Here is a 12,594-nt window from a genome sequence, read left to right on the forward strand (position 1 = left end):
AGTGTGGGAAAACCTTCATTCAGAAGAAGGCATTCATTAGGCGTGAGATCATTCATTTAGGGGACAAACCCTGTTAATGCTTTCAGCAAGGCCAAATACTATAAACTCTAGAGGAAGAAAGTTTTAATGACACATTTAATCCTGTTACACATCAGAGAACCCACATTGTGTCACCATAAAATCAGAGTCCAATAGCACCTCTGATTTTATTATGCTACTTCAGACCAACACAGCTACTCATTTGAATCCACATTGTGTCAGTGTTGCATACCTAAATGAAGGCCAAAGGAAACCAAAAATAAAGTACCACAAAAATACAGGGGTAAACATGGCAGGAATTAATGTCCACCTTTAAAGAAAGACCACAATCACCCATTCCATCATTCCTCATCGAGGAAGATTTTTAGAAAACGTGATTATGAATTAAAAACGTTCGGCTAAGAAATCATAAAAAGGTTTGATTGACAAGAGGAGAGTTTGGGTTTAACCTAATAATCCAAGGGGAAAAGACGGTGAAAGCATTTATATTCTGACATTTCCATCATTTGGCATTATAACTCTTAGTAATTCTTATTATCTTGAGGGGCAATATACCATCTAAAATGTTTTGTTTGACATTCAGTAAACATCAACCCGTTAACCTACAGTCTCTCCCATGGGTCCATACTTATGTTCTTTCTGAGGTTTTGAGTCCAATTTATCATACAGTCATTAACTTGTTCTGTTTCAGTCGTATATAACTGTTTGTAGATTTTTGCCGAACAAATGTATTGCATCACCTGTTTCTCTCAACTGACCACCTTCTTTTATAAATTGTTCTATCGATTTTGAGACTGTTTGATAGTGAGTTACCCAAAGTCTATTCTTTCCTTCTTTCTTGACAAGTTTACATTCTTTTATTTTCAGCATGGCCGGCCAGCACCTGTCCCAGCCATGGAGCCGGTCAACCACAAAGCTTGGAGGCAGGTTGGGCTCATGGGCGGGCAGGTTGTAGGAAGGCCTCACATCACAGCCCCCCCCCACACCCTCCTCCCTGACCCTTGGTGGTGATTGCCCCCCCTCCTGCGGTGCAAAGGCCAAACCTGGCAGCTTGCTGGGCAACGTGAAATCTTGGGTGGCTGTAATCCTGTTCCCCTACACAGTAGAGGCCAGGGTTGTCACCCTCTCCCAGGCCCCAGCTGCTGGCTGGGCAACACCCCTTCCCGGACTGTGGTCCCAGGCCCCCCATCCCTCCCTTCCAGCAGGCTCACCTCTGGGCATCAGCACTGTAGAGTAGGCTGCCACTTCTTCTTCCATGATGTCGTTGGAGGGGGTTGCGGCCATGAGCGGGACGGCCTTCCTGATTGGCTCATCAGTTACATGATGAGTCCCAACTCCTCCCACCATTCCTCTCTAGCTTTATGGTACAGAAGATGAAGAAGAAGAGTTGGTTCTTATATGCTGCTTTCCCCTACCCGGAGGAGGCTCAAAGCGGCTTACATTCGCCTTCTCTTTCCTCTCCCCACAACAGACACCCTGTGGGGTGGGTGAGGCTGATAGAGCCCTGAGATTCCTGCTCGGTCAGAACAGTTTTATCAGTGCCGTGGCGAGCCCAAGGCCACCCAGCTGGCTGCATGTGGGGGAGCGCAGAATCAAACCCGGCATTTCAGATTAGAAGTCCGCGCTCCTAATCACTATACCAAACTGGTTCGCTCACCAAATGGCCATTCCTCCATTTTCTCCAGATAATTGGATCTCTATCATCTGGGGATGTGTTATAATTCCAGGAAATCTCTAGCTATCACCTGGAAGTTGGCAAGCATAAGCTGGCCTTTTGGTGCCCTGCCTCTCTCCCCCCACAAGTCCTCCAAGGATAATGGCCTGGAGGGAGCAGACGTTGTCGGGGTGCAGTGGGGGGAGCAGAATAAAAGAAATCCTGGCTTCACTAGGCCAAGGCGTTTTTACAGAAATCCTGGCCTGCGAACAAAGAACACCTCTGCAGACAAATGTTTAAAGCAGAAATCTTCTGCACAAATGCAAGTTCCAGATATTTAGAGGGTGAAGTGAGCAAGGTCCTTTGGACAATCAGGAGCGTGTCCAGAAGAGGGCGACAAAGGGGTTCGGAGACCAACACGTATGAGGAAAGGTTGGGGGAGCTTGGAGTATTTAAAAGGCTATTTAAATCATGAGAGTGTCTAATATGGGGAGGCGTGGCTTTCTTTAATGAATAGTCTGAAACAGGGACTATCCCCTGGGCCACTTTTTCTCTTTCAGAGATCCTGAATATCCTTTAAGGAGGTGGATGTGTTCGTGTCACACAGTGGCCAAAACCCCGGTGCCACCAGAAGGTCCACAAGTGGGACCAGAACTCCAGAAGCCCCCCCCCCCACTGTTGTCTCCCAACACCAAGAGCATTACTGGGACAGACATAGGAACATAAGAGACGCCTTGTTGGATCAGGTCAATGGCCCATCCAGTCAAACACTGTGTTGCACAGTGGCCCCAAACCACTTGCCACCAGGAGGGCCACCAGCAGGGCCAGAACTCCAGAAGCCCTCCTACGGTTGCCCCCCCAAATTGCCATGAATACAGAACATCACTGGCCCAGGCATAAGAACCTAAGAGAAGCCATGTTGGATCAGGCCAATGGCCCATCCAGTCAAGCACTGTGTCACACAGTGGCCCTCCCATTGTTGCCCTCCAAGCACCAAGAATACACAGCATCCCTGCCCCAGAAGAGTTTCCCCCCTAAGAGCTGATGATGGACCTCTGCTCCAGATGTCTCTCCAATCTCCTCTTGAAGCTGTCCATGCTTGTACCTGCTGCCATTTCCTGCAGGCCGTGGAATCCACATACTAATCACTCTTATCATTTACCACAGAGATCAGCAAGAACGGCAAAAGTTGAAAGCCTTTGTAGATCATCAGTTAAAATTATCTTCTTCTGACGGCACCCAAAGCCATCTTAAGCAGGCAAAGCTGCCTTCGATCTTAGAAGAAGGAAAGCAAAGTTTAAATGCTTTAATAACAGAGTGAATTGAAACAAGCCATTCATTCCCCCCAAGTCACAGAACACATCCCAGTAAGCATGCATTAGCACAGGGGTAGTCAACCTGTGGTCTTCCAGATGTCCATGGACTACAATTCCCATGAGCCCCTGCCAGCGTTTGCTCCCATGAGCCCCTGCCAGCGTTTGCTGGCAGGGGCTCATGGGAATTGTAGTCCATGGACATCTGGACTACAATGGGAATTGTAGTCCATGGACATCTGGAGGACCCCAGGTTGCCTACCCCTGCATTAGCAAGTCCTGACAAGGAAAAGTCAAAAAGGCAATCGCATAAAAACGTCCTGTATAAAGATCAAAATGGCAATAAAGGGGAGCCTGGTTCAACACCACCTCGTCCCCCCCCCATAGCTATTGAAATTGTGATGAAAAACACATTAAATGGATTATCTATGCTCTCAGGCATGAATATGCTAAGCTGATCCCAAGGTGTTTTAATGTTACTTTCGCAGTTCCGATTAACCCGATCAAATGTATTCTCAGCATCTACAAAATAAAAAGTCACCGGCATCTATTCTTGATTCGCCAAATTAATCAGTCTTCTAATGTTCCTTGTCATCCGACAGCCCACTAGAAAGGCTTTTTGGGCAAATCTCGACATTGGGCAAATCTCAAATCTTAACACTGTCTTAGTTCTGCGTATCATTGAGAGTTCATATTTTCATATAGTTGCCATCTACAAATATAAATGTCTATAATATAATTTCAGTAGATACAGAGCTACTGATGGAATAAAATTCATTTACTCGGCCATCCAGATTTCCCAGCTTTAAAATATTTTAATTATAACTTTTATGTTCCCAGTTGAATAGGTGGTTGCCATATTCTGTTATGTTCATAGAAGGTGAACCAAAGAGGGTGAATCAGTGAGTCCTTCAGAAGAAAGTGTGTGTGAGGGAGAGACAACAGCTCTTAGGAAAGGGCAGCCATTGTGGCTAACTCAGACAGGGAGAAGCTCTGGGGAGAAGAAGGAAAGAAATCCTGTATAGTGCAGGGGGTTGGACTAGATAACCCATGAGGTCCCTTCCAACTCTATGATTCTATGATTCTATGGCAGTATCCAGGCCAGAAGAGGGCAGGTGGTTATCATACGCTGCTGGGGAAAAAGCACTAAAATACACTCGCTGGTCACACAAGACAAAGTAGCAGTATTCACTGGTTTCCTGCCTGCAAACTGTGACTGTAGAGGTCTTCTTCTGTGTGAACCTTCTGGTGTGAGAGCCAGCTTCGGCTCTGGCTGAAATTCTTCCCGCACTCCAAGCATTTATATGGCTTCTCCCCAGTGTGAATTCTTTTATGGACTTCCAGTTTGCCTTTCGAAGAGAAGCTCTTCCCACACTCTAGGCACTCATATGGCTTCTCCCCTGTGTGAATCCTTCGATGTACTGTCAGGGAGCCACTCGAAGAGAAGCCCTTTCCACACTCCAAACATTTATACGGCCTCTCCCCTGTGTGAATTCTTCGATGTTGTGTGAGGTGGCTATTGTGAGAGAAGCTCTTTCCACAGTCCAGGCATGTATATGGTTTCTCCCCTGTGTGAATCCTTCGATGTACTATTAGTGGCCCAGACTGAGAAAAACTCTTTCCACAATCCACGCATTGATATGGCTTCTCCCCTGTGTGAATCCTTTGGTGTTTAATTAGACAATCATTCTGAGAGAAACCCCTTCCACATTCTATACATTTAAATGGCTTCTCCCCAGTATGAATCCTTCGATGTGTGTTCAGGGAGCCATTCTGAGTGAAGCTCTTTCCACATTCTGTGCATTTATATGGCTTCTCCCCCGTGTGGATCTTGTCATGCGCATTTAGGCAGCTATAAGTAGAGAAGCTCTTTCCACAGTCCAGGCATTTATATGGGCTCTCCCCTGCGTGAATCATTTTATGGACATTTAGTTGGCTTTTTGAAAAGAAGTTCTTTCCACACTCCAAACATTTATATGGTCTTTCCCCTGTGTGAATTCTTCGATGTTTAGTAAGGTGGGTGTTATGAGAGAAATTCTTTCCACACTCTGGGCACTCATATGGCTTCTCCCCAGTATGAATTCTTCGATGTCCTATTAATGCGCCAGACTGAGAGAAACTTTTTCCACAATCCACGCATTGATATGGCTTCTCCCCTGTGTGAATCCTTTGATGTTTAATTAGACAGTCATTCTGAGAGAAACCCCTTCCACACTCCAAGCATTTATATGGCTTCTCCCCTGTATGAATTCTTCCATGTGCCGTCAGGGAGCCATTTTGAGTAAAGCACTTCCCACATTCCATGCATTTATATGGCTTCTCCCCTGTGTGAATCCTGTCATGCACAGTTAGGCACCTATTAGTAGAGAAGCTCTTTCCACACTTCAAGCATTTATATGGGCTCTCCCCCATGTGGACGATTTGATGGATTTTTAGTTGACTTTTTGAAGGGTAGCTCTTTTCACATTCCAGGCATTTATATGGCTTCTCCCCTGTGTGAATCCTCCGATGTATTGTTAGTGCGCCGGACTGGGAGAAACTCTTTCCACACTCCAAGCATTGGTATGGCTTCTCCCCTGTGTGAAACCTTTGATGTTTAACTAGACAGTCGTTCTGAGAGAAACTCTTTCCACACTCCAAACATTTATATGGCCTCTCCCCAGTATGAATCCTTCGATGTGCAGTCAGAGAGCCGTTCTGAGTGAAGCTCTTTCCACATTCCATGCATTTATATGGCTTCTCCCCCATGTGGATCCTGTCATGGGCACTTAGACTCCTACTAGTAAAGAAGCTCTTTCCACATTTATATCGGCTCTCCCCCGTGTGAATGCTTTGACGTATAGTTAGCTGGCTACTCCAACAGAAAACGTTTTCATATCCAAATCTGTAGAACCCTTTCACATTTGCAGGATCCGCAGCTGGAAAAGAGAGATGAAAGCCATGTAAGAATGAAAGGAAACCCAATGGAAACAAGCAAGCCCAGTGACTAGTGAATGGTGCTTTGTACAATGAAATCTGGGCCTCAGAAAAGGACAGCTAGGTAGGTTCAAATGACAAGGTCACGGAAGGGTAGAAGGAGGGAGGGAATTTGTTACTTCTGTCATCCAAAGTTGCTCCTGGGCCCTCAGAGAAAATGCAGTCAGGGATTCCTGTGGATGGAGAGTTATTTTCACAGAGCATTCCCATCCCACAAATCTTCTCTCTCATCACCACAGCAGGCAAAGGACTTTCCCGGTGGCCATCCCTCTAGTTGTGGGGCTTAAATGGGGAGGGTCCAGAGCATTCTCCCTGCCCTTTGCAGCAGCTCTTTTCTTGTTCAGTCTGGGCTTGCCCTGCTTAATTTTCAGAGTAGGTTGTTTAACCAGTGATAATTTTTGAGGCAAGGCGAGAGAGAATGCTTTTCTTAACTTGAGTCTTATTGGCAAGTTTTTGTTTGACAGGAAGGGGGGGGGAGGAAATAGGCAAATTCACGATCATCATAAATAAGATGTCAAGGAATGGCATTGTAATAGTGATGCCATGTAGAGGGGATGGCCTTTATTTGGAAAAGAAAATTTGTTAAGCCTGTGTATATCGGACACCTTTATTGGCGTAACTAATATTAAGCAAAGAACCTATGGCAGGATGCTGTTTCTGCTGGCTGCAGAAGAGAGGACATGCAGTAATGGGTTTAAACTACAAGTACAACGATATAGGCTAGATATCAGGAAAATAAATTTCACAGTCAGAGTAGTTCAGCAGTGAAATAGACTGCCTAAGGAGGTGGGGAGCTCCCCCTCACTGGCAGTCTTCAAGCAAAGGTTGGATACACACTTTTCTTGGATGCTTTAGGATGCTCTGGGCTGATCCTGCGTTGAGCAGGGGGTTGGACTAGATGGCCTGTATGGCCCCTTCCAACTCTATGATTCTATGATTCTATGTATGCTTAAATAAACTCCCAGAGTGTTGAGATCTTGTTGTCAATCGACCTGGTCTTACATAGCATCAGTGTTGGTGTCACCCTAGCCCTCTCCCAGTGTATTTCAGGATGGGACCAAGATTAGAACGGTTACAAGTATTACCGTATCTCTCAGCCCTTCTATTGGCCAATCACCTCCCACTGCTATATCTTCCTTGGCCCAATACTGTCGGGACCCCCAGCCCATGAGGTGCCCCTCCTCTGTACCTTCAGTCCCTGGGCACACTCCAGACATTTCACCCCTCACAGAACCCTATCTAATCTAACTAGCCCACCCTCTAATCTGCCAACAGGCCTGCTGTGGGGCTGAAGTAGAGGGCAGGAGGAGTTTGGTGGGACTGGAGGGCTGCTTGGAAATGACTTTCCACCCCCCACAATCCCTCCCCTCATGGGCTCATCCATTCCTGCAACAAGAGGTGTAGCCATTTAAGCAATATAAGACAATACTAATCCTTCTCTTTAAGATTACTGGATACTCAATGATTCAGATACAATCTTAGCTTGGGAGACTATAACAATATACCCTATATACTCACGTATAAGCCTAGTTTTTCAGCACCTTTTTCCCACACTGAAAAAGCCCTCCGCAGCTTATACGCGGATATATACGGCAATTGAAATAAAATCCTGCTCCAGCCAGCCAATCTCTGCATTGCCTTTTGCAATGTTTCTTCCAAAGTATTATTTTGGTTTCTGCGGGTGGGGTGGGTGTTGGGGGTGCTTTGGGATTTATTGTTTCTTTCTCCTAGTGTTTCTTCTTTTATCAGAGGGGCAGCATTGTTTGCCTTTTCTTCTTGGGGTTGTGTTCCTTTTAAAAGTTGATTTTTATAGTTCTTTCTTTCAGTCTTTTGTTCTGGGGGGGGCACTGCAGTTGTAGCTAAGAGTTGTTCATTCTCCCAATTTGGTAGCGGTTGTACTATTATAGTAGGTTGACAACTTCGGGTACTGTTCTGCTCTGGTTTGCTGGCCTGGGGGGCACGGTTTGGTTCTCCTGCCAGAGCTGTTCTCACAGAACAGTTCTGTCAGAGCTCTCTCAGGGTGTCTGGCATCGAGAGAGGAAGGGAAGGCAATTGTAAGCCGCTTTGAGACTCTTTTGGTTAGGGAAAAGAGGGGGAACAAAAACCAGCAGCTATTCATCCTCTTGACTTTTTGTTTTAAGCAACAACAGCAGCAAGCTTGGGACTGGCCCTAAATTGGAAATTGCCTGAAATACCAGCTCTACAGTCTTGGTTTGATTAATTGACTGAACTATTGAAGATGGCTAAACTGACTTGTACAGTCAGCAGAAAACCTCTGTAGCAGTGTTTCTCCATTCCCTTTGAGGAAAGTCCAAAGAGTCTGGGACTTCTCTGTTCAGAAAAGTAAAAGTGACATGACTGAGGTTTATAAAATTCTGCATGAGATAGAGGGAGTTGAGAAAGAGACATTTTTCTTCCCTCTCCCTAAATACTAGAACAGGAGGGTATCCAAAGAGGCCGATGGGCCGTCGGTTCAGGACAAAGGAAATACGACTTTGGGTGAATGTGAAATTTGCTGCCACAGGATATAGCAGCAATCTGAACCACAAGGGAAGACAGTATATAAGTTAGAAATTCTTTAAAAATAGTGATGGCCATTGGCATATATATAGCTTTTAAAAGGGTTAGAACCTCCACATTCAGAGGCACTAATCCTCCAAATCCCAGAGCCAGGAGGCAACGTCAGGGGAAAGCCTCAGCCCCTAGACCAGGGGTAGTCAAACTGTGGCCCTCCAGATGTCCATGGACTACAATTCCCAGGAGCCCCTGCCAGCGAACGCTGGCAGGGGCTCCTGGGAATTGTAGTCCATGGACATCTGGAGGGCCGCAGTTTGACTACCCCTGCCCTAGACCCTGTTGTTGGTTGGCCACTGATTAGGTCAACTACTAGTCTAATCCAGCAGAGCTCTTCTTATGTTCCTACAGTGGCCACCCAGACCTTTCTGATTTCTCCTTACAGCATGAGTTTACATAGCTAGCTTAGCACATTCATTAGTCAGTCATGGAAACATCTGGAGATGTTTGAGCTCCATTCTTTCCTGGGTGCTGGATGAGCCTTCACCCTGAAATCAACGAAGGGCTCAGGAAGACGCTCCTTAAACGCTTCCGTCTATTCATGATAAAAAGGGCTAAGATCCTTACCAAGTGACGCCACCGTCTGGTAATTTTCCAGCATGACTTCCCAGTAGAGGACTCTTTGGTCTGGATCCAGCAGAGCCCATTCCTCCTCCGTGAAGAACACGGCCACCTCCCCAAAGGACATCTGGAGCCACTGAAAAAAGAGAACACATCCCATTGGACTGTGCCTTTCTATCCCTGAGTTTTAGGGAAGAAGACAGAACCCCACAGACCAGCGATCTGACAAAACTGCCCACCAATGAAGAGTGTTAACAATTGGAGCTGGTTTTTTTCCCCCAAATCCTGGAAATATGATCTTCCCTGTTTCTGCACACAGTTCTATGGAGGTGACATTTCCATGGAACACTGCTGCTTTCAATGCAGAAGTTCTTTGCGTCCTGTTCGGCAAACACTGGTTGCATTCATTGCAATCATGATGTTTTTTTTCCTGCTTCCCCGCCCCCCCTCCCCCGTCAGCAACCTAAGGCCTGTTTAGACTTTGATTCGGGGGGTTTGCATGTATTTATTTTATTTCTTGAATTTATATACCACCATTCCCAACTGGGCTCACGGTAGTTTACAAGCAATAAAAGAATAAAAATACAATAAGGTAAAGGTATCCCCTGTGCAAGCACCGAGTCATTTCTGACCCTTGGGGTGACACCCTCTAGCGTTTTCATGGCCATTTACCCCCCAGCAAGCAAGCTGGGTGCTCATTTTACCGACCTCAGAAGGATGGAAGGCTGAGTCGACCTTGAGCTGGCTGCTGGGATCGAACTCCCAGCCTCATGGACAGACAGCTTCAGACTGCATTTCTGCTGCTTACCACTCTACACCACAATAAAACCCCATAATTTCCCTTAATAATAATAATAATAATGCATAAATACTATTAATACCAAGGCAGCAGGCGTGCTAAAGATGTATATAGAATACCAAGCAACAATATAGCTCTTCTAAGAGGCTTCTCATATAGCTCTTCTATGAGCCTCTTGTGGCGCAGAGTGGTAAGGCAGCGATATGCTGTCTGGAGCTGTCTGCCCATGAGGTTGGGAGTTCAATCCCAGCAGCCGGCTCAAGGTTGACTCAGCCTTCCATCCTTCCGAGGTCGGTAAAATGAGTACCCAGCTTACTTGCTGGGGGGTAAACGGTCATGACTGGGGAAGGCACTGGCAAACCACCCCGTATTGAGTCTGCCATGAAAACGCTGGAGGGCATCACCCCAAGGGTCAGACATGACTCGGTGCTTGCACAGGGGATACCTTTACCTTTACCTTTAAGAGGCTTCTCAATATTCAGGCATTCTGTAGTGGCTGCCTTAGGGATGAATATTTCCTTGAACCTTGAACCCACAACTCTTTAAAAAGGACCACAGGCAAATTTTTATATTAAGTGTTTGGGTGTGTGGATTTTAATTGTAAAGAACTACATGGGGGGATTATTTTGAGAAACTGGAATAAATTCCATCCGTTTGCTTGAAAGAACAAGCATCTAACCTAGGGCTGCCAACCTCCAGGTGAGGCATGGAGCTCTCCCCCTGTTACAACTGACCTCCAGGTGGGTAGCTGTGTTGATCTAGCAAGAGAACCAAGCTGGAGTCCAGTGGCACTTTTAAGACCAACCCAGCTTAATTCTGGATATACATTTTTATGGATTTGAAGACTGAAGAAGTGTGCATGGTGCACGAAAGCTTATACCCAGAATTAAACTTGGTTGGTTTTAAAGGTGATGCTGGACTCCAACTCAGTGCAGTTGTTAACAGATGTCCTGGGCCAGGAAGACCAGTGGTCTGTCTTTTGGTCTTGGGTTCAGACTCCTTAACAGGGATTCAAGTGGTGACAAAGAAGAGCCAGCTTGGCGTGGCGGTGAAGAGCGGCGACCTCTAATCTGGAGAGCCGGGTTTGATTCCTCAGTCCTCCTCCACGTGCAGCTAGGTGAGCTTGGGTCAGTTGCAGTTCTCTCAGAGCTCTCCCCGGCCCATCTACCTCAGAGGGCGTCTGTTGTGGGAAAAGGAAGGAAGAGTAGGCATTTGCAAGCCAGCTTGAGACTCCTTTGGGTTCTGAAAAGCGGGGGTACAAATCTCAGCTCCTCTTTTTCTTCAACAACAAGAGATCTATTCCCCTGTGGAAGACGGCGGCTCTGGAGCAGGGGTAGTCAAACTGTGGCCCTCCAGATGCCTGTGGACTACAATTCCCATGAGCCCCTGCCAGCAGGCAGGGGCTCATGGGAATTGTAGTCCATGGGCATCTGGAGAGCCGCAGTTTGACTACCCCTGCTCTAATTTATTGCATTCTACCCCACTGAGCTCAAACCCAGCCTTCCACCACAAACCTCCAGGAATCTCCCTAGCGGGAGTTGTGAACCCGGCCACTTTGTCCACCTGCGCTCCCTCGACCTGGCCCCATCCTCTCTCTGCTTACTCCCTTCCCTCCCCAAATCTTACCCACACGCCCCATAGCCCCTCACCATTCCTGCAGACATGCAAAAGCCAAATTCTCCCTCCAGCCAGGGAAGAGGAGAGCCCATGTTCAAGTCCATCAGGTCCCCCCCGGGAAGAGAGAAGAAAAGGGGTCCAGCTCCAGCATCCCCCCCCCCCCGTCTCAGCCTTCCTAGCCTCTCTAGGAAAAATTGCTTGCTTTCCCTGCATTTCCTGTGCGCAACTGGGGCAGAAGCCGGTGGGCGGGGCGTCTCTTTTGGGCACGCAAGGATTCCTGGGAAATGTAGTTCCCAACTCGAGAACAAAAAAAAAAAAGCAAGGATGTATTGTGATGCTTAAGGCAACTCCCTTATCATTAGCTTTTTTTCCCGGATCCTTCTTGATTTGAATTGCTCCCCTCTCGTTCTCCGCAGCCCTCTCTTGGGTTGCCAACCTCCAGCTGAGGACTGGAGATCTCCTGGTATTGCAACTTATGTCTCCAGACTTAAGAGATCAGTTCTCCTGGAGGAAATGGCTACTACGGAGGTGGAGGGCTGCATAGCATTATATTCCACTGAGTCCCAGTCCCAAATCCCGCTCTCCCTCAGCTCCACCCCCAAAGTCTCCAGATAATTCGCAACCTAGAGTTGGCAACCTATTCTGGTTTATAGGAAGACATTAGACCAGGGGTGGGCAAACTGTGGCCCTTCAGATGTCCATGGGCTACAATTCCCATGAGCCCCTGCAAATGCTGGCAGGGGCTCATGGGACTTGTAGTCCATGGACAACTGTTTGCCCACCTTTGCATTAGATAGTAGTGAATAAACTTTCCGTATTGTTTACGTCACCACGTAAATTCTTTTGCCGTCATTGCTGTTTTGCGAAACGTCCAGATATGGGCTGGAGTTCTCATAGTTACACCTCAGCCTCTTAAGGCTCTACCCCCAAGTCTCAAGGAAAACATGGAGCTAACAGGATAAAGATGAACTGATCTATTGTGATTCCAGGAAATCTCCAGGCTCTGTCTGGAGGTTGGTAACCCCATGGAGTAAAGGAAGCAGGAAAAGGGGAAAGGCTAT

At 46.8% G+C, this 12,594-nt stretch overlaps 1 protein-coding gene across 1 annotated transcript in view; it reads right to left on the reverse strand.

The window, feature by feature from the left end:
- LOC143833876 (uncharacterized) overlaps window positions 1–11,703 on the reverse strand; it is a 52,543-nt gene extending 40,840 nt beyond the window's left edge. Inside the window, exons 1-4 of the mRNA XM_077330101.1 lie at window positions 11,566–11,703; window positions 10,980–11,096; window positions 9,124–9,253; window positions 4,198–5,924 (exon numbers count right to left, since the gene is read on the reverse strand). Coding sequence (XP_077186216.1) covers window positions 4,198–5,924; window positions 9,124–9,253; window positions 10,980–11,096; window positions 11,566–11,637 — 2,046 coding nt within the window. The 5' untranslated portion in view covers window positions 11,638–11,703. The remainder of the gene's footprint in view (window positions 1–4,197; window positions 5,925–9,123; window positions 9,254–10,979; window positions 11,097–11,565) is intronic.
- Between the last annotated feature and the right edge of the window lie 891 nt (window positions 11,704–12,594).

The sequence above is a fragment of the Paroedura picta genome, chromosome 3, assembly GCF_049243985.1.
Source record: "Paroedura picta isolate Pp20150507F chromosome 3, Ppicta_v3.0, whole genome shotgun sequence".
NCBI lineage: Eukaryota > Metazoa > Chordata > Lepidosauria > Squamata > Gekkonidae > Paroedura > Paroedura picta.